The sequence below is a fragment of the Setaria italica genome, chromosome I (genome assembly GCF_000263155.2).
Source record: "Setaria italica strain Yugu1 chromosome I, Setaria_italica_v2.0, whole genome shotgun sequence".
NCBI classification, from domain to species: Eukaryota; Viridiplantae; Streptophyta; class Magnoliopsida; order Poales; family Poaceae; genus Setaria; species Setaria italica.
Window position 1 is genome coordinate 29476934 of NC_028450.1, and position 18505 is coordinate 29495438.

Below are 18505 nucleotides of genomic sequence, written 5' to 3' on the forward strand. Positions count from 1 at the left end.
TGTATACAAAGAATTAATTCAAAAAGGAGAGAAAGGAAACCAGAACGAGTTGTCTTTAGTCGACAGTCACGGTTAAGGATTAAAGCTGTCTAAAAAAAGCTGGGACTATTTGAATCCTCGTATTGTAGGCTGTTAAATTGTTGGTCTGCACGAGATTTGGCTGGCGCCTAGCCCTGCGAAAACGTCACTTAAAACGGGGTTCTCTCTGTCCATTTGCATGACATAAACACTGCCAATCTCCACGATATTGCAAACTTGCAATCCGCGACAACATGATCAGGATACACACTGACAAACTCCACATTCTACACAGAGCTTACCCAGGAGACCAGGATCCACCATTCCATTTCCAAAACCCCTAAACCCAGCGTATCACTCATGAAAGTCACTCAAATGATGCCACAAACATCACAAAAAATGAGCAATTCAAACAAATAGGACAACCAAGATACTACCGGTTAACATCAAGCTCTATTAAACAAAGGGCCCAACAGATAAACGCAATGATGAAGCACCACTACGGATAAAACTTTTCTTAAATCTTCTCATAATATTTAACAGGCAGACTTCAATAGAGATCAAAGGTTCACTACCCGGGGGTACAAAACTCAGAAGTACAGGGGCACACTAGGCAAAACGACTTCTTCGGAACTCAAAAACTACACTTAGAAGACCATCTCATGGGGCTTGTCACCATCCCTGAGAGAGAACCGGGCACCAAGGTAGGTCTTTAACTCTGGGACAGCCTCAATAGCCTTGATCAGAGCAGCATCGACGGCCTTCTGGTCATCCTTCTTGAAGTCAGGCAGAGACTTGGATGCCTGCAGATCAGCATACACGAGGGTCCGGTAATTATCACATGGAGCAAAACTGATTGCAAAAGGTCAACGAGTTAGGGTTAAGGAACTCGGATGCCTACCTCCTTCTCTGTCTCAAAAAGCTCGCCTTCAGTCTTCTTCACCTTCTGCTTCTTCTCCCTGGCAAAGTACTTGTCATCAAACTTGGAAACATCAACACCAGAGATGTCAACCTTGGTGGATGTAGCAATGACGTAGGTCTGGTTCACACGGCGGATTGGTACTCCATTGATCTTGAAAGGCCCTGCAAGGACAACAGAAACATTAAAACTAGGGCTACATTATCAAGTGGAACATAACAGCAGAAAACAGCTCCTCTGCACGCATGAACTGAGGGCATGTGGCTCTAGAAGCTGCTGGGTTGCAATAGTGAACAGAATCAGTTTATTAACTTTAATTTCCTTCCTGTCATACACAGGTAGCTGTTGACAATTTTATGAACTTAGAATAAAGTAACTTCCATACATTCAAGAGGCTAGTATCAATCTCCATTAATTAATCCTCGTGAACCAAAATGATTCCAGCAGTTCAACAGAATATACCTAACCTATATCTAGAATGTTATGTTTATTTCTATCTATCTTACAGTGCCAACAAAGACAGCCCATGTGATATTCTTACATCCTGCCAAACCTAGACCAAGGCAAAAAGGCAACACATACAAGTCACTGAGTCCAAAATGAATTCCATAAACACTCAATTTATCTATTCAAGAAAACGTACACGAAGTAATTTTATGATAAATGGGATGGCCTCTCCAAGAGAAGTAACAACTAATAAGCATAAGAACAAAAATGACAGATGGAACCTGCGGCCTACAGACCTAGGCTAAAAAGCGACCAAGGTATTGAGCAGCATTAGACAGACTAAGTCAGTCCGCAACATTTACAATTTTATAGATCACTGATTAGCAAACACCTACAAAAACTTTGCCCATGCATCGTAGATCCACACAACTCGGCTAGCTGAATGTGTTTGACGGCAAAAGCACAACAAACACGCCAACACAGCATCACGCAATAGGAGGAAGCACAGCTCACCAGAGATGAGGAGGAGGCCGGACTTGAGCTGCTTGAGGAACACCACTCTCTTCCCCATGAAGCGGCCAGCGAGCAGGATCAGCACGGTCCCGGGCGTGATGGTCGACCTGCGCAAACGAACGGCCGAGTCGAATCAAATCTCCACGAAAATGAACACGAACACCACTCTGGCTGCCACTTGCAGGGACGATGGGGCACCTGAGCTTAGTGGGCTTAGGCTTGCGGGTGCTGGGGGCGCGGGGCTTGACGTCGTCGGCGGGGTAGAACTTGGGCTCCTTGGCGGCGGAGGGCTTCTCGGCCTTGGGGAAGGCGCCGCCGTGCTTGGCCTTGATGGCCCACAGCCCCCGGCGGTGGTACGCGTGCGACCGCGACGCGCGCTTGATGCCCTGCGACAGCTTCGACGTCGGCGCCATTGGATCAGAGCGGTGCAAGGCGCTGCTTCGGCTCGTGGGGCTGGGGGCGGCGGCGGGCGAAGAATGGAGGAGAGGGTTTGGTCACGGGATTTATATGTGTGCGGCGGCGTGGAGGTGGAAACCCTAGGTCCTTGGGCTCCTCCGCGTGCAGGTAATGGGCCTATTTGTTGAGGCCCATTAGCCAGCCTCTCGCGTGCTGTACACAGTTCAGATGAGTTTGTTTGTGGCCCATTTTAGGATGCACAAGGGAGCGTGTAGTTATGGATAATTTTTGCCAAAAAAGAGGAAACGGTTTTGTAAGAATATGTATACGCTAAAATGGGGCCTTCTAGTAAAAAGATCATTAATTACCGCTGCTGATTGCTGCCTTGCTAAAACATTGCTGAAGTGCCATCAATAGACCATGGTCCATCACTATGAGCGGCAGATCATCGGATGGCCATCTCGATTCTTGAGCTTTCAGTTGTGATCGAGCTTCCTCGTTTACGATTTTCAGCAACCAACACGGAAGTGACATGAACACTTAAGAGAGCAGTGTCGTATCAGATGTTCGGATGCTAATAAGGAGGACTAAATATGATCTAATTATAAAACTAATTGCAGAACTCCGTACTAATTCGCGAGACGAATCTATTAAACCTAATTAATCCGTCATTAGCAAATAGTTTGGTAGCACCACATTGTCAAATCATGAACTAATTAGGCTTAATAGATTCATCTCGTGAATTAAACTCCATCTGTGCAATTAATTTTATAATTAGCCTATGTTTAATACTCCTAATTAGCATCCAAACATCCGATGTGACAGGTGCTAAATGCTAAATTTTAGTGGGGTGTATCCAAACACAGTGCATCAAACACACAGCAACAAAACCAATATCGGTAAACACGAGAAGAGAAAATATGGGCTGATGTTGTCTTATCACTAGAATCCAGTTTATGTAAAATAATCGCATGCTTTGTCATACAAAACTTCCACAACATGGACACTCGTAAACAAAATAGGTGCTTCATTAAAGCCGTTGCAGGTGTTTCACGCCTTTGATAGGGTCGATCGAAGCACATCTACTCCCCTTTCCAGAGCTCAGCAAACTCATCAGGTTCTAGGGTGTTCTCCATCTCGTGCATCTTCCTCTTCACCTTGGCCTTCACCTTCTTGGCATATTTGCCTGCCTTCTGCCGCTTCTCTAGTGCACGGATCTGGAAGGAACCAACAAAGCAGGCCAGATGTAAGTGTTGGAAGGGTACAGTAAGCATGTTCTAGTCGGATAAAATCACATGTACAATGATACCAAGTCCTCAAATGAACCATGCACCAGCAGATGACCAATATTATCATGCTAGACAACAAGAAGCTACAAACTACTATGAATTTAGAGTGCGCGCACCAAACATAATATGGCTTTTCATTGTTGTCCCCAACAAAATTGCAAACAGGATGGCAGTGTTGTACGCAACAATGCATCTCAAATTGTTAGTGGCGTACACTGCGCTCTACTCATATGCGTGCATATGCTTAAGAATGCCTTTAAAATGATGCTGATAGCATTTTAGATCAAGTACCATTCTAGGATACTTCGTCACTCAATTCATTAAAAAGTGGATCATTGACTATATGAAAGTTCTGTGAAATAAATTGTGTGACCTGCCTAACTAACTTTCTCGAACTTTGGTTATAATTGAAGGCTTTGTTGTTGTTGGGTTAAAATCGAAGGAATAAAACAATTTATAGTGAGACGATCCCTTGATGATGAAAAGTAATAAATCCAGGTTGGCTTTACAAAAGATAGTAAGGTCTACATTTATATTTCAATGATATGATCAATACTCGACAACAGATCAGTGAATCAACATACCTGATTGGGAGAAATATAGAATGGATTCTCATACCATGTAGGACCACCAAAACTACCACCGAATATTTTGATTGGATTCAAACAAAACCTGGGGCCAACCTACATAGAGCAATTCGAGCAAATATTATTATTTAGATTTAGAGAAAGCTAAATTTCTTAGGATGTGAACTATCCAGGCAGAAGTTCTGCGCCATTACCTCAATAAGTGTCATTTTATCCAAACCTCCTTTATCAACTTTGTCAATCTCATTGTGGGGAACAGAAATCTGCAAACATATTGGTTTCTAACATTCAGATGGAAGCTCATCCGAACCAAAATTCATTCTGACAAAGGAATCAATTGATCACCTGGTAGTTTCGAAACCAAACATGGCCATCCACAATGGAGAAGGCAAACACATGGTCATGGAAAGGTTTGACTTTACGGTGATCTTTAGGAGTAGCAAATATCTGCACAAAAACATGCAAGGACTTCACTATCACCTCCGTTTTTGCTTTATAATACTCTTAAGATCTTTTTGATTCACAGCGAGCAATGCAAATGCAAGATTGAATAGCAGCATATAATATGTTGTCATGTCATAAATTTCAAAGAAAAGAACTAGAGTCAACATATGGAACTCTTCAGTGCATTATGGATTGAAATCCACCAAAAAGGTTATACAAATTTGATCTTTATAATAAAAGACATACAAAATTCAAGTTTGACCACTTTTGACATCAAAGAGAAAACAACAGAGCAAATCCAAATAAAGGTACAGATTAGTCCAGTTCATCTTCAACTTGTTTAAATGCTTAGCAAAAACATTGACACGGTATAACATGTCAAACCGGTTACGCACCTGAGTTATCATTTCCTTCACAAGCATCCAATGAGGTTGCTCATCAAAATTTGTAGAAAACGTAAGAAGAGGGCGTGAGCCTTTTAGATGGTTACCAGTAAGCTTCAACTCCTCCATAGTGTGAACTGCAGTGAACATCACATTATGGTCATCATAAATGGATCATAATCATGAGAAAAGCAAACGAGTTATAAACTGTAGCCAACAACAGTCACAGAATAAGTAATATTTGTGTTGTAGCATACCAGCATTAACTAGAAATTTCACTGATGGTCCTCCAGGAGACTTGACCATCCAAAGGTAAAGATCCTTCTGTTTTCTGCACTGTACATGCACAAGAAAATTTAGCCACAGAAATCAATACATTACCAGAATTGACAAGTATATTGCTAATGTCAATTGAAGAATTATAATTGTGGGATGATGCAGATCTAGTACTCCCACTAGACTATTTTATACCAAACCAAATGGGAGTTGGTAACTAATCTGATAGCTCAAAAGACATTCAGAATAACTTGGACCAACTAAAGCTTGAGATTAGCTATGCACCACTAATTTATCCAGCAACCAGCATAAGACGGTGCCATTAGCTAGCAACCTGCAGCATCACGATAGTGACTAAACTACAGCGTGCACGAAGGGAACGGAGTAGAAGAGCTATACCTCGAAGAAGAGGCAGCTGGAGCAGCTCCTGAGCTCGAGCAGCTCGTTCAGCGCGTTACCCTTGCTCTGCTTCGACTCGACCTTGCTGTCCTTCTTCGCGTGCGGGAGCAGCGACAGGATGTCCTGCATCAGATGCCGGTACCTGCGACGAAGCACGCAAGCACGCGTCAATCGAATCACCCACCACAGGATACTTCGAGTTACGGCACCGCAAAAGGGGGTAGAACAGGTAGCACCCACCTGTACGTGATGCGGCGGGAGCAGGTGATGAGCACCTTCTCCTTGTTCCGGAACGGCGCCGCCGCGGCGGAGCCAGCGGCCTCGGATGCGGGCTCGGCGTCGGGGGCCGGCTCCTTGAAGCCGAAGAGCGTGCGCGGCGGGCGCTCCGGCGCGGAGTCGTCGGGCTTCTCTGCGACGGCGGCCTTCGCGGGCGCGTCGGTGCGCTTCCGCTTCTTCGCCATGGCACTAGGCGCGTTCCGTGCGGGCTCGAAGGCGCGGAGGCGGCGGCGAACGGTGAAAGAAGCCTGGAGGTGGAGGGGGAGGGAGCAGGCGCTTTGCCTGCGGGGGGGGAGACGAGCACGACGGCGAGCTAGGGTTTAAGCTTCTTTGGGTCGGGCAGTTGAGTCGCTTATCAAGTGGGCTGAATGGGCCTGCATGGACCAGCCAGCGCATGCAAATCGACTAATGGCCGGGCCGGCTGGAAGAAGGCCGGCCCAAACGTCATCAGCTGTTTTGGAACCAGAGAGAGGCGCCGCACAACACAAGAGAAGCAGAGCGTTCCCACAAGAGAAGAGGAAGAAATAATCCCATACCGGCGATGGGAGAGGCTCGCGGAGCGGTGGGTGGTACATATAGGAGGCGGGGTGCTAGCGGTGATACTTGCCTTAAACTAATGAGTAAGGAAAACAAAGCGGTGCGGTGAGAGCCGCTCGCGGTGCGGGGTCATAACCTGCACGGCAATTTTTGAAGGGGGAAGAGGCTGGCGCGGGTACGGACACTGCCGTACTTTGCAGGACTTGCCTGTGCGGGCCTCCCCACCCACCAAATCAGACCCAAATAATTTGATTTCAGAAGCGGCGGGTATTAGGCCGGATTGGTTGGTTGGCTCTGGTATTCGGTATCCAATCAAGTCATATTCTCAAATTCAAGTTATATTCTAAAATTCTAGCCCTGGCATGAAATTTGTACACCAACTAGCAAATTTTGTACACCAACCAATCAGGCTTCCTTGCATTCTTCCCTTCTATTCGATCGCTTTCACATGATTTTGTAATTATTTTAATTTTGCTAGGGCTTACGATGAAATTGTTTTAAAAAAATGCTTGCAATGAATCCACACACCTCGAGGGAACACTGGATTCATTTTTAAAAGCAGCTGATGATGTCACAAATCTGAGTTTAGGGATGTTTACAAGGCGTTTGCAGCTATGAGTTTTCAGACCCTTACTTTCATCTTCCAGTCAAAGAGTTTAGGGTTTATTAAGGGGCTACTTGTTATGTGTAGTTCAAGTCCACGTCTGCTTCCAGGTAATATCTTTTGGACCTACTATGCATCTGAAATGTAGAACAACCCAATTGCTAATTGTCACCATAGTCGTCGTGTTAAAAGTAATTGATGTTCTTCCATCATCGGTTTGTCTATCAATTATCTTATTTTTAGAAGTATGATATGATGAAGGCTAAATGCACTTATATTTGAAATTAGATGGAATAGCATTATTATGGGTCCACTCTATTGTTCGCGACATAGTATAGTGCAACCCCATGCACAATGATATAAAAGCGATCAAGCATTGTCATCTTGCCATCTATTGATTACAATCGTCTGCCATTCACAAAATGTCACAACCAAACTTCATCATGGTGTCAGTATTTTATACTGGCAATCTACCGAGGGATATTTGTGTTGAGCTGCTAGGGCACCATGACTAATCTTTAAATAATACCATTTAAAATTTTAGAATGCACAAGTTAACTAAATTCTAAACTTAGCGTGATATCAAATGGCTTCAATTTTTTTAGCGAAAAACATTAAATCCGCATCCTCTCGCACCAATATATGAAGATCATACCCGGTATACGTATAAGGTGTTCCAGGACATTAAGCAAGGCCATTAGATTGAGAAGTTATCATCTTGTTTGTTTGAGTTGTAACTTTTGAGCTTTTCCAAACTTTTTGATTCTGAAAAACTGATACTACCTTTTTAGAAGATGTGTTTAGCATCCTAGACTCAAAAACCTACGAAAAGCTGAGAAAACTGAGCTTTTTAGCTTTCCATATAAATTCAGCTTTTCTAAGCTTTTGGCTTTCTAGAAGTTGCACGACAAATTCGTTATTTGTTCACGTTGAGAAGTTGCCGGGAAGCTCAAACAAATAGGACCTCACTATTGATAAAACACGTTACTTACTACGAGAACTCATATCAAGTCGAGAAGACTCTAAAGTTGAATGAGTAAGTTTTCAACAAAAGAACCCTAACCACACCGAGACATAATGAAAAACTTGGTTTGGCCAAGTTTTAAAATTTGATGAAATTTTTGTAGCCCGAGCCTAGTGTGGCCAAGCCCATTCCCGCGCTGTGCAGGTGTTGGGTCAGATTTGTCAATATATTAAGAGTAAATTGCACCAACCATACAATGACTTGTACTTAGTGCACATTGGTCCAATAACTTCGTAAAATATTTAACTTAGTACAATAACTTGGCAATTGGGTGCAGATTGGTACAACATGTAAAATGTTCAATTTAGTACAATAACTTTGACAAAATTGGTGCATTCGCAATACTAAATTAGAACCTATACTCGGTTGGATGCCATTGTACAAGGCGAGATATGAATAGTTGGTAGTGTCCGAAATTTTGATTAAAAGCTCAAATGCTCAAATTTGATTAAAAGCTCAAATGCCATCGAACTGTGAATGGCATGGCTCGAACTGAATTCGAAGCAGCTTATCTGGAAGGCAGGCAGAGAATTGGGGCTTTGGGGCTTAGCACCGACCCCGATGTTTTTTCCCCTCAAAGAGCGAATCGTTCGTCTCCGGTGAGCTTTGATGGAGGGTCATTGTACGCACGAGTAGGATCTCACTTTCCTGCACACTGGCGCCATGTCTTGTGATCGCTTTTGATGTGCAGTGATCAAAACATGCTACCAACCCAGACAGTACAGCCCAACACCTCCTCGGTTTGGTTGTGTGATCAAAGCGTAAACTTAGGCCTCGTCGGGAACGAAGGATTTTCACGGGAAAAACGGAGGAAAGAAACGCTAGTGAAGCGTTTGGGATGGAGGAAACACGGATCTCCATCCTCCGGAATCCTGTAGCTAGATGCTGATTTCGCAGGAAAGGAAAAATCCACTCTCAGCTCTTGTTTTCTCTTCCTTCGAGGCAGCATGTGTTATTTACTAGACGGACGTGGGAGGATTAAGGATTAAAGCAACATCCATCGTCTGGAGAATGCAAGCTAGGTCTCAAAATTCACCGATGTGTGACAGCTTATAGCTGCAGCGCTCCCAACCAAGACGACATCACAAGCGACGGATCTAGCAGCGGAAAATCGATTCGCAAATTGAACCAATTTTCTTTAAGAAAAAGGGAAAAGAAGGAATGGAAACCCAAAGAAATCCCAAAGAAATCAAACAAGCAAGCACCACCACAGCCTCCAAATCGAACCCTTCGCAAGCAGAGATAAGTCAAACTAAACCACGGCGGCAAGCCGGCAAGTGTCGAGCGACGGCGTGGAGGAAATCTCAGCGAATATCCATGGCAACCAGCCAAGCACGCGGAGGCGTGAGCACTCGTCGCCTCGTCGGCATCCTGGAGACGGTGGACAGGCCTGGTTCACGGACCATGGGCCCCACACGTAAGTGTCACTCGATTTAAGGCATCGGATGTAGTCACGTACTGTATCTGTTAATTAATCTGCCACTAGGTACTAAATTTTTTTTAACCCTTACTAACTTTTCAATTCCTATGTCACGTATTCCTTTGTTCTAAACACCAAATCATGTTCTCTTCCTGTGTTTTTCCAATCCTCTGTTTTGATACTCCGTTACTTTTCTTTTCCTGTGTTTCCTTCGATAAATGCGTTTTCCATTCTTCATTCCCAACAGGCTCTTACGGTGCAAATAGGTAGCATTAGCAATGTAGTAAACCAAAAGCAAAGTCCTGCCATTCATGTAGTTCGTGGCTCCCCATGTATCCATTTTTTGGTGTTATCCTGAAGTTGTGTCTACAAGCAGTACACACTATCGAAAAATGCTTTGAACTATTGAGAATTACAATCTAGAAACTAAGGTCCACCATAATCACATATCCAAATGCTCCCTCTTTTAGAGCCGGACTCTACCATAATGATTTCTAAATTATAAGTCATTCCAATTTTTCTGGAGAGTCAAAATATCTCAATTTTGATCAAAATTTATATAATTTTAGTTAAATATAAAATGATTTGAGTCTCACAAAATTGGAATGATTTATAATTTGGAACGGAGGAATAGTTAAAATATAAGACTAAATAGATATGCAAGGAGAATTGAAGGTACTCGAATGTTGATTTGTTGTGTTTCGCACTCATACATTTCTCATTGCCCACAAAACTCGTTTCTTGCACTTGTACCTTATTAATTACTCCGGACCTGCTGTTCTTTTTATGCGAACCTGAAGACTCTATTCGGAACACACGATTACTTTTAATAGTTCATACGAATATTGAATTTTTTTTTGTCTAAAATTTATCAATCACGGACAAGTGTTGCAGTTTTTTTTTGGGAAAATGAGCTCAGAGTTTACCGTGTCATAATATGCGGAAAAATGGGATTTATTTTACGTTTTTTTACAAGGATGTCATTGGGATAGCAATCAATTGCATGTTTGCTCTAGGCAAATAAAGACAACAGAGTTCCGAGACAAGTACACAGAAAGCACAGGAGAAGGGTGGGCAAAAATATTTTTTCCCAGAACAAATCTTCTATTTGTGGCCGCACCACCGCACCGGCCACCAGGCCACCACTTCGCCTCGCCATCGCCCACGGCTCCACCACTCCGCGTCTCGGCTTTTTGCTTCCTTCCTCCCTCCTTCCCTCCAGCGCCTTGCAGCAGCAGCCTGCGCCCGGGCGCCGAATCTCCGGACGAGATCGCGTCCCCGCATCCGACGCCGCCGGCGCCGGAGCCCACCTCGGCGAGCGCCGCGTTCTGCTACCGATCTAGAGGTGCGCCCCCCCCCCCCCCCCCCCCTTGTCCAAATTCTGACGAGCTTTTCGCGGGATTCGCGTGTCGCTTGATGAACGGAGGACCATTGGGGCTGGTTCGTTAGATTCGGTTGTCTGGGAGGGATCGGAGCCGGACCTGCATTATTGCGTGGTAAGGGCGGATCGATTCCGTTGTCCGTGTGAATGCGCGCGGGTTCGCGGTGATCTGCGCCTCGCGCTCGAGCTGTGCGGGGGGAAATTTTGGTGTGTATCAGTACTGCTGTAATCTGGCTCGGGGGCACGGACTTTGGGTTAGCTAGATTCCATGGGTTTGGTCCTCTTTTGGAGCAAGCATGTAGCGATTACCCCGAGATCGCCTGATCTGAGCCCGGGAATACTCATGTGTGGGCGTCGTCACATGGCCATAGCTTACCAGTAGCTGCACCTGATTCGCTATTTCGGTTTGTCTGGGTGACACGGCCATGCGATTTTTCATGAATGCGTGGGCATTAGTGTCCCCTAAGCTATCGTAGCTTATGGGCTTAGTGGTTGTTTTAGTGTTGGACTGTGTAGCCGCATGGTGGTTTAGGTGTAATTAGTTGCACTTGGATTGCGTGATTGCTTGCAGTGGATTGAGCCCATCCTGTTGTGATGTGTCCGTGATTTTTCGGGGTGCAGTCAGCAGATCAATGTGAGAAGTGAAATTTTGGTCCACTAATTCCAAGCCTGTCTTATCACGTTAGGTATGTTGCGGTAGTGTTCACAGTGGAACGGAATCCTCAAACAGTACTTGTGCTAGGTTGTGGGAGATGGATTTGGATCAGGTTATTTTTTTGATACTGGATCATGTTATTGTAATGCTACTTTCTATGCCTGTTCTTGATAGTGCTTCATGCAGAAAACTAAATGGAGACATCAGTCCTACCCATATATATAAAGTTTAGTTTCACACCATTAGATATTTCTGAAAAACAAAACAGTAAATTTAGATTTGGAGTATCAAGTTATATTGATTCTTTTCAATCTTTGGGACTCTGAGAGTAGACACCGTCTGATCTGGTACCAATGGGCGCACATACTCACATTTCTTGCATACAACTATCTCCATGCAGATGATCATGGTTTACATTTCATATGAACGCAGACATGAAACTTGTAGCCTTCTTTGGACAATTTATTTCATGAATGCCAGTTTTTTTCAATTATTTCCCATCCACTTTTTTGTGCATATATGCTTCATGTTACTTGCTGAATATCAAAAGTTTCATTCTATTGCCCTTGGTTTACACAGGAACATTTGGAGAAGCTTTACTCAATAAATAAGCACTGGGATTTCATTCATTCTGTCTTGGGTTTTACAATAATGTGGAGGCTCAATCCCTTTGGGGGGAAAGCACAGAGTGGGTTGGAAGGTCGCACCGTTGATGTTGGTAGTGTGAAGATTACAGTACGAAATGCCATTGCACAAGGAGGTTTCTCTTGTGTATATCTGGCATGTGACACAGTACATCCATCGAAGCTGTACGCATTGAAGCACATTATTTGCAATGATTCAGAATCACTTGATCTTGTCATGAAGGAAATTCAGGTTATGAACCTCCTCAAAGGGCATCCCAATGTGGTCACACTTGTTGCACATGATGTTTTTGATATGGGGCGCACAAAGGAGGCACTTCTTGTGATGGAGTTCTGTGAGAAGTCCTTGGTGAGTGCAATGGAGAGCAGAGGTAGTGGTTACTATGAGGAGAAGAAGGTGCTTTTAATTTTCAGAGATGCCTGCAATGCTGTTTTTGCCATGCATGGACAGTCACCACCAATTGCACATAGGTGTGTTGTATTCTTTCTGCTGTTCTGTTTCATTATACAATTAAGATTTCTGAAATTAATTGCCAATTACTGGTACGCTAGCAAATTGAGTGTTGTAATATTGTTATTTTCTTTCATGTACCTTATTTGTATCCTGCTATGCTAATATTCTGGGCTGGATTAAAATTTATGTACCTTATAGCATATTTGCAAACAGTTTTCCTTGTACCAGTGTGCTGTATTAGGTGTAAGTGAGGGCTGAGGGGCTCGTTTGCTGTTGCTAAAGCAAGTTATAAAGTTATAATTATGAATAAGCTATTCACATATATGTCTTATTACACTTTATTGCCATGTTGTTTAGGGATCTGAAAGCTGAAAATGTTCTTCTTGGTTTTGACGGTGCATGGAAAATATGTGATTTTGGAAGCACATCAACAAATCATAAATGCTTTAACAAACCAGAAGAGATGGGTGTTGAGGAAGATATCATCAGGAAACATACAACCCCAGCCTACAGGGCCCCTGAGGTAAATGAACAGCTATCTACATGATGGATTTTAAATTAACAAACCTTTGCAACCTCTAATGATGCCATGATGGGTTTTCAGATGTGGGATCTCTACAGAAGAGAAGTTATTAGCGAGAAAGTCGATATTTGGGTAAGTGCAAAGCATATGAACATGTGGTCTTTAGGATGCATATTTTCAAATAGTAAGCAAATTAATGGCATATCATGTGCTATGTTCTTACTTTAATTATCAGAGACAGGCAAATTAACTTCATAAAAATTATAAATGCATCTTTTTTTATGCTAACATTAATCATTGGGCCATTTGTCTTGCACCTCCTGCATAGCATGGCTAAGGGTAAAGTTATTTGTAACTTTCTTATTTACCATTGGCAGGCCTTGGGGTGCCTTTTATATAGAATATGCTACTTCAAGTCAGCGTTTGATGGAGAATCCAAGTTGCAGATACTCAATGGCAATTATCGTATCCCGGAGCAACCCAAGTATAGCACTGCTGTCACAGGGTTGATCAAAGATATGCTGGAAGCCTCTCCAAATGTCAGGCCAGACATCACGCAGGCAAGAGCTTTGATTGATTGGCCATTCATCTCCATGATACTAGGTTAGTCATAGACTGTTGCATGTAGCTCTAGGAATCAGACAAATAGTTTATTTGGCTTATGTTATAAACTATATACTTCACAGGTCTGGTTTCGTGTTAATGAGCTACTGCCGCTTGAGTTACAGAAAAGGTTACCTGATGGTCCTTCATCAGCCATTTCCATGAGTTTGCAAGATGAAGGTGAGGTGCTAGAAGAAATTGTCTGTACAAGTAGAACATAATTTATTGATCATGTGTTGTTGCCATTGATTTGCAGTACTTCCTAAAGAATTTGTAGTTAGTATGGGGGAAAATCTTAATTTTGTTTGCTTGTTTGATAACTCATGTATTTCAAAAGGACCCCTTGAGGACAGAAAGTTAGCATGTGTCTGGATTTGGGGATTGGAGAGGGGACGAGAGATATACAGGGGGTCGCCATGGACAGGCACGAAGAAGGCTTTTCCTTCTTAATTCTCACTTACCCTTTATTGATGATCCACAACAGCCATGCACCTAGATTGAATGTAACCTAATAGGTCGAAACTAACCCCTAGCTTATCTCTAATTGACTAAGTTAAGTGGTAAGAAACTAGTTATGTTACGGATGTGGACCTGCTGATAAGATATTGTAGGCCCTATGGATTCATGCATAACGGTTTGCATAACTCCTTGTGTATATATTTTGGCATTATTCCGTTAAGTCAGGATACAAATCATTTTGTGAAGCTAAAGCCAGTCAGAGTGACTCGAAGAACTTGGCTGTAGGGATTTTGATTCAAGCAAAGCAGGATTTGCATTTCTTCAACGAATAGCCCTTTTGTGTCCTCAACTCATTTTTGTGGGAACTGCCTTTTTATTTGGGATAACCTAACATGATCTAGTGACCTAAATACCTAATTACTGCAACACGAATTTAATATACCAATATAAATTGGTGCAGGTTCGATAGATAATCCCGGTAGGGTTGGATGCCAGACTTTATAATCCATTTTCCTGCGCTAGTGAGCTCTGACAAGAATTTTATGTGTACATGGGTTATTTGGCTACGTTATTATCCTATTTAAGTATTTGTTATTTCTGTGTCCTGGCCTCTGACTTGGGTAATTACTACATGTACTCTAATCCCCTCTTAGACAATCTTATTTTGGATGTTGTATGCCCCTCTTTTTCAAAATGTAAGGCATTGCTTGATCCGGTGTGGTTTCCAAGACTACACTTTAACCATTAATAGTATATCATACTTTACTATTTTAGCCTGACTGTATGTCCTTTATGTTTTCTGCAAGAAGGAAAGTGTGGTTAATGGACAAGGTCACTGTACTAGTTTACTGTTTTTTTGGACATGACTGGCCAGTGGCCAAGTGATAGTTATTTGCCGATAATCTATTTTGCTTGTGTAGGTGCACATAAAAGAACACATGTGATGCCTAGAAGGAATCCTCCTCCACCTCCAAGAGAGCAATCTAATAGTTCTTTATCGCACGGAAGCTCAAGGGCAGGAGATGCACCTTTAGGTGCATTTTGGGCAACGCAGCATGCACAAGGTGCGGATAATAGGAAACCTTTGTTTGATGAGGAGCCAATTAAACCATCACTGTCATCAAAGCAGAACCAAAGCAGGGTGGACACCAGCATCTCTATCCCTGGGGATAGGCATGGTCATTCTGGCCAGTCGTCACGAACAAGTAAAGCACCAAGTAACTCCTTGCCTAATAATGGATTTGCAGGTGTCTCTGACACAAATTTGTTCAAGGAGACACAAAGTTCTGTGAAAGTTAAAGCAAACCAAGCTCAGCCCAAGACAAAATGTGAGAAAGATCCATTCAACAGCTTTGTTGCAGATTTTGACACACACAATCTCAACATTGCTGCTGGTAAGGCATCTGAACTTGAACTCGAATTGTCCAGTCTGAAGGAGCAGTTGAAGAAAACCACATTGGAGAAGGACGAGATGACAGCCAAGTATGAAAAGCTATCTGCAATATGCCGATCACAGCGTCAGGAGCTCCAAGAACTGAAGCGCACCCTTGCTGAGACAACACCTCCGTCAAACAAAGTCAGCTCTAGAACACAAGACTCTGGACCTCAGGTGATTGCTCTACATACAACTGTCTAGTACAACATATTTTTTAGTCCTGTCTAAGCATCTTACGTTGAGATTAATCCATGCAGCGAAAGGAAAAGATTGAAGGAACGGTGTGGGAGCTTGAACATGGAATGCTTGCAAGCAACTCTAAATCAGCCAGTTCTGATGCCAAAACATGGCAGGTGTTCCCTGACACAAAGACCCAGGCCCAGGCCCGGCCAAAGGTTGATCATGCAACTAATGGGAGGCAAAACCTAACCAAGAGCACAAACCCAGGTCCTTCGCCTGATGCCTGGGGTTTTGGCACCGATAATTACAGAACGTCAGCAGCAGCAGCAAGCACTGCTACGCAGATCAACAGGACCACTGCTCAAGGCAGCTCATCCCAGAGATTCAGCACTGGTGTGGCGAAGAAAGTAGAGCAACCATCTGGATGGGCTGGTTTTTAACATAACAGCAACATGCCGTAACCATCATTCTTGTTTGGAATTTGCAAAGTGCCCTACGCTTCTGCTCCTGCGCGTGCGGATGGATGAGGCAAGGCAAGCTGGTTATCTTCCTGCCAAAGGAGGTCGAAATTGGTTATCTTGAGTGTGTTCATCGTTGGTTGAGCCAACTTAGACATTGATTCATGTGATCGTTTGACATCAACCTGTTAATAAGTAAATATTTACGGTGCTGTACGTATTTCCTGTATGCAGTATGACCATGTGATGACTGACTGCTATAGCAGCATCAATGGCAAGGTATACCGCTTCATGTGCTACTCTTTTTTTGCCTCTTTCGAGGTGAAACTGGAGAGCAAGTGAGCAACAGTCATATCTTACGTTTTCAACGAGGGAAAGCTGCAATCATTTCACAAAAATATAATAACAAAAGTCCTTTTTAATGGCTTTTCAAATATGTATGAAAACTTCAAAGATTATTTGGTGGAATGTGGCGGTAAGTAAAGGGCGCTTTTGGTTAGTTACTCTTCTAACCTTTTTTTTACCAAGGTAACTAACCTTAGTAGTCATGCTTTTGTTTAAAAAACACCTATGTAAGCTTAGATAAGGATAAGAAAGTGATAGGCTAAGATCTAGTTTATTTTAGCTAGGGATTCCAAAACGCAATACATAGATTATACATTGTGGAATGCTAGTAGCTATTACCTCTGTTCGTTCTCGTTTTAGATTTTCTAGATTTATAATTTTGTTCTCGTTTTAGATTTTCTAGATTCATAATTTTGTTATGCATGTAGACATACGGTGCATAAAAAAATCATATATCTAAAAAGTCAAAATAGATATATAATTTAAGATGGAAGGAGTATCCGGCAACATGATCCTATCTTGTCATATTTCTACTTATACATTGGGCACAATGACACAGTTGACAAATAAGCATGTGCATGTCACACTTCGGCGGAAGATGGATGGTGTATGGATGGTGTGATAGATTATGGAATCTGACAAAAAGGATATCTGTTTGTTTTCACTAAGACTTATAAAGATGTTTTTCATATCACTAATCTTAGATTCTCCTTTATGGCAGCGATCAAACACTAGCTATAAAAAACTGCGACTGAACTTGGGAAACGTGTGCTAGTACTGTAATTTCAAAGCACACAAGAGACAGCCGGTTGCAGGCAAGGTGCCGTCGAGGCACTTGATTCATTTTTTTAAAAAAACTGGCCGAAGACGGTCGCGCAACTGTATGGGCTACGCAGGAGGCCGGCCGGCCCACATAAGTTGTTGTTTAAATGCCACGGAGCAGCAACAAACGCCTCGCCCCTCCTGCCGCCAGGGACTTCCTCCCAGATTAGTACCATACCGCTTACGAGACGACGCACCAACCAGCTTAAATATTAGCCTGGCAGCGCCCGCGTCAGCCAAGCACGGTAGCGCGTGCCTGTCACTCCAGCTTCAGGAGGGCTAAAGAGTGGGTGGGAAGGGATGTGTGCGTTAGAGCCCATGTCAGAGTCAGCTCGCCGAAAGGCATGTGGTGCCCGGCCCACCAGAGACGCCAGACGAAGCGCGGCGCAGAAGACCAGCTGTTGATGAGATCCTGGCCCGTCCAAGTTGGCCAAGTTGCGGTAGTTTGGGTGCAGGCACTGAGCCAGTGGTGCCAGGCTTGTGACCCGGTTTGAGGCCCGTCAGAGATTGGGCGCTCGTTGGACCGTTGACCTGTGAGGAGGCCGGTCGTTGACGCACTTGTTGGGCCGTGAGGAGGGCAGGCCACCAGAGACTGGTGAAAGCAGTAATGTTGGCGCGCGCTAGTCGGGCCTTAGCCGAGGAGATTGCCGGCGGGCCGTTGTTGTGGTCGAGGTGCACATGTGGACTCTCTGTGGGGGGTTGATGGGCTGTCGATTAGGGAGCAGGCTTCGGCCCCGGTAGGCCGGCAGACCCGCCGGCGGGCAATTTAGGTTGGGGTCCGCCCCCAGCCTGGAGCCCGTATACGCCGCGCGGGGCTTCCACGGAGTCGGGCGGGGCAAGTTGCTGCGCATTCGATGCGCGCTTGGTCGTTGTCGCCGCCGGGCTGTGCGCGCCACACGCGCAGCCCGCTTCGTGGAGCATTGGCTTGCATACTATCCCCTCCTACCCACTCTTTTGTTTTTTTTTATTTTTTTCCTTTTAATGTGTCCGCAAAATTTTTGCTTTTTATTTTTT

General features: G+C 43.8%; 3 protein-coding genes across 4 annotated transcripts; 1 reads left to right on the forward strand and 2 right to left on the reverse strand.

Annotated features, from left to right (window-relative positions):
* Positions 1-493: 493 nt before the first annotated feature.
* LOC101772071 (60S ribosomal protein L6-3) lies at positions 494-2379 on the reverse strand. Its single transcript, XM_014805092.2, has 4 exons — positions 2096-2379; positions 1898-2004; positions 920-1101; positions 494-821 (listed from the first exon to the last, which is right to left on the reverse strand). Exons 1-4 carry the CDS (start codon positions 2308-2310, stop codon positions 666-668), a joined length of 660 nt encoding a protein of 219 aa, XP_014660578.1. The 5' UTR covers positions 2311-2379; the 3' UTR covers positions 494-665.
* An 800-nt stretch (positions 2380-3179) lies between these two features.
* LOC101761398 (ribosome biogenesis protein BRX1 homolog 1) lies at positions 3180-6247 on the reverse strand. The gene is made up of 8 exons (XM_004952890.4): positions 5912-6247; positions 5672-5813; positions 5254-5332; positions 5009-5133; positions 4515-4616; positions 4364-4432; positions 4167-4265; positions 3180-3510 (listed from the first exon to the last, which is right to left on the reverse strand). Exons 1-8 carry the CDS (start codon positions 6130-6132, stop codon positions 3376-3378), a joined length of 972 nt encoding a protein of 323 aa, XP_004952947.1. The 5' UTR covers positions 6133-6247; the 3' UTR covers positions 3180-3375.
* Positions 6248-10668: 4421 nt separating this feature from the next.
* LOC101761791 (AP2-associated protein kinase 1) lies at positions 10669-16746 on the forward strand. 2 transcript variants are annotated; one of them, XM_004952892.2, is made up of 9 exons: positions 10669-10877; positions 12148-12683; positions 13024-13189; positions 13271-13321; positions 13567-13749; positions 13876-13972; positions 15172-15315; positions 15499-15860; positions 15944-16746. In XM_004952892.2, the coding sequence occupies exons 2-9, from the start codon at positions 12220-12222 to the stop codon at positions 16304-16306; spliced, it is 1830 nt and encodes a 609-aa protein (XP_004952949.1). In that variant the 5' UTR covers positions 10669-10877; positions 12148-12219; the 3' UTR covers positions 16307-16746. The 2 variants fall into 2 exon arrangements, with proteins under 2 accessions (XP_004952949.1, XP_004952948.1); XM_004952891.2 differs by having other exon boundaries at positions 15172-15860.
* Positions 16747-18505: the final 1759 nt, after the last annotated feature.

Coding starts and splice junctions, on each gene's coding strand:
- LOC101772071 (XM_014805092.2), bottom strand. CDS start 2,310: ATGGCGCCGACGTCGAAGCTGTCGCAGGGCATCAAGCGCGCGTCGCGG. Junction 1,102..1,897: donor CGGCCTCCTCCTCATCTCTG/GTGAGCTGTGCT, acceptor TTGTCCTTGCAG/GGCCTTTCAAGATCAATGGA. Junction 822..919: donor TTTTTGAGACAGAGAAGGAG/GTAGGCATCCGA, acceptor GCTGATCTGCAG/GCATCCAAGTCTCTGCCTGA.
- LOC101761398 (XM_004952890.4), bottom strand. CDS start 6,132: ATGGCGAAGAAGCGGAAGCGCACCGACGCGCCCGCGAAGGCCGCCGTC. Junction 5,814..5,911: donor TCCCGCCGCATCACGTACAG/GTGGGTGCTACC, acceptor GCTTCGTCGCAG/GTACCGGCATCTGATGCAGG. Junction 5,134..5,253: donor GAAATTTCTAGTTAATGCTG/GTATGCTACAAC, acceptor TGTTCACTGCAG/TTCACACTATGGAGGAGTTG.
- LOC101761791 (XM_004952891.2), top strand. CDS start 12,220: ATGTGGAGGCTCAATCCCTTTGGGGGGAAAGCACAGAGTGGGTTGGAA. Junction 13,322..13,566: donor GCGAGAAAGTCGATATTTGG/GTAAGTGCAAAG, acceptor TACCATTGGCAG/GCCTTGGGGTGCCTTTTATA. Junction 13,973..15,171: donor CATGAGTTTGCAAGATGAAG/GTGAGGTGCTAG, acceptor TTGCTTGTGTAG/GTGCACATAAAAGAACACAT.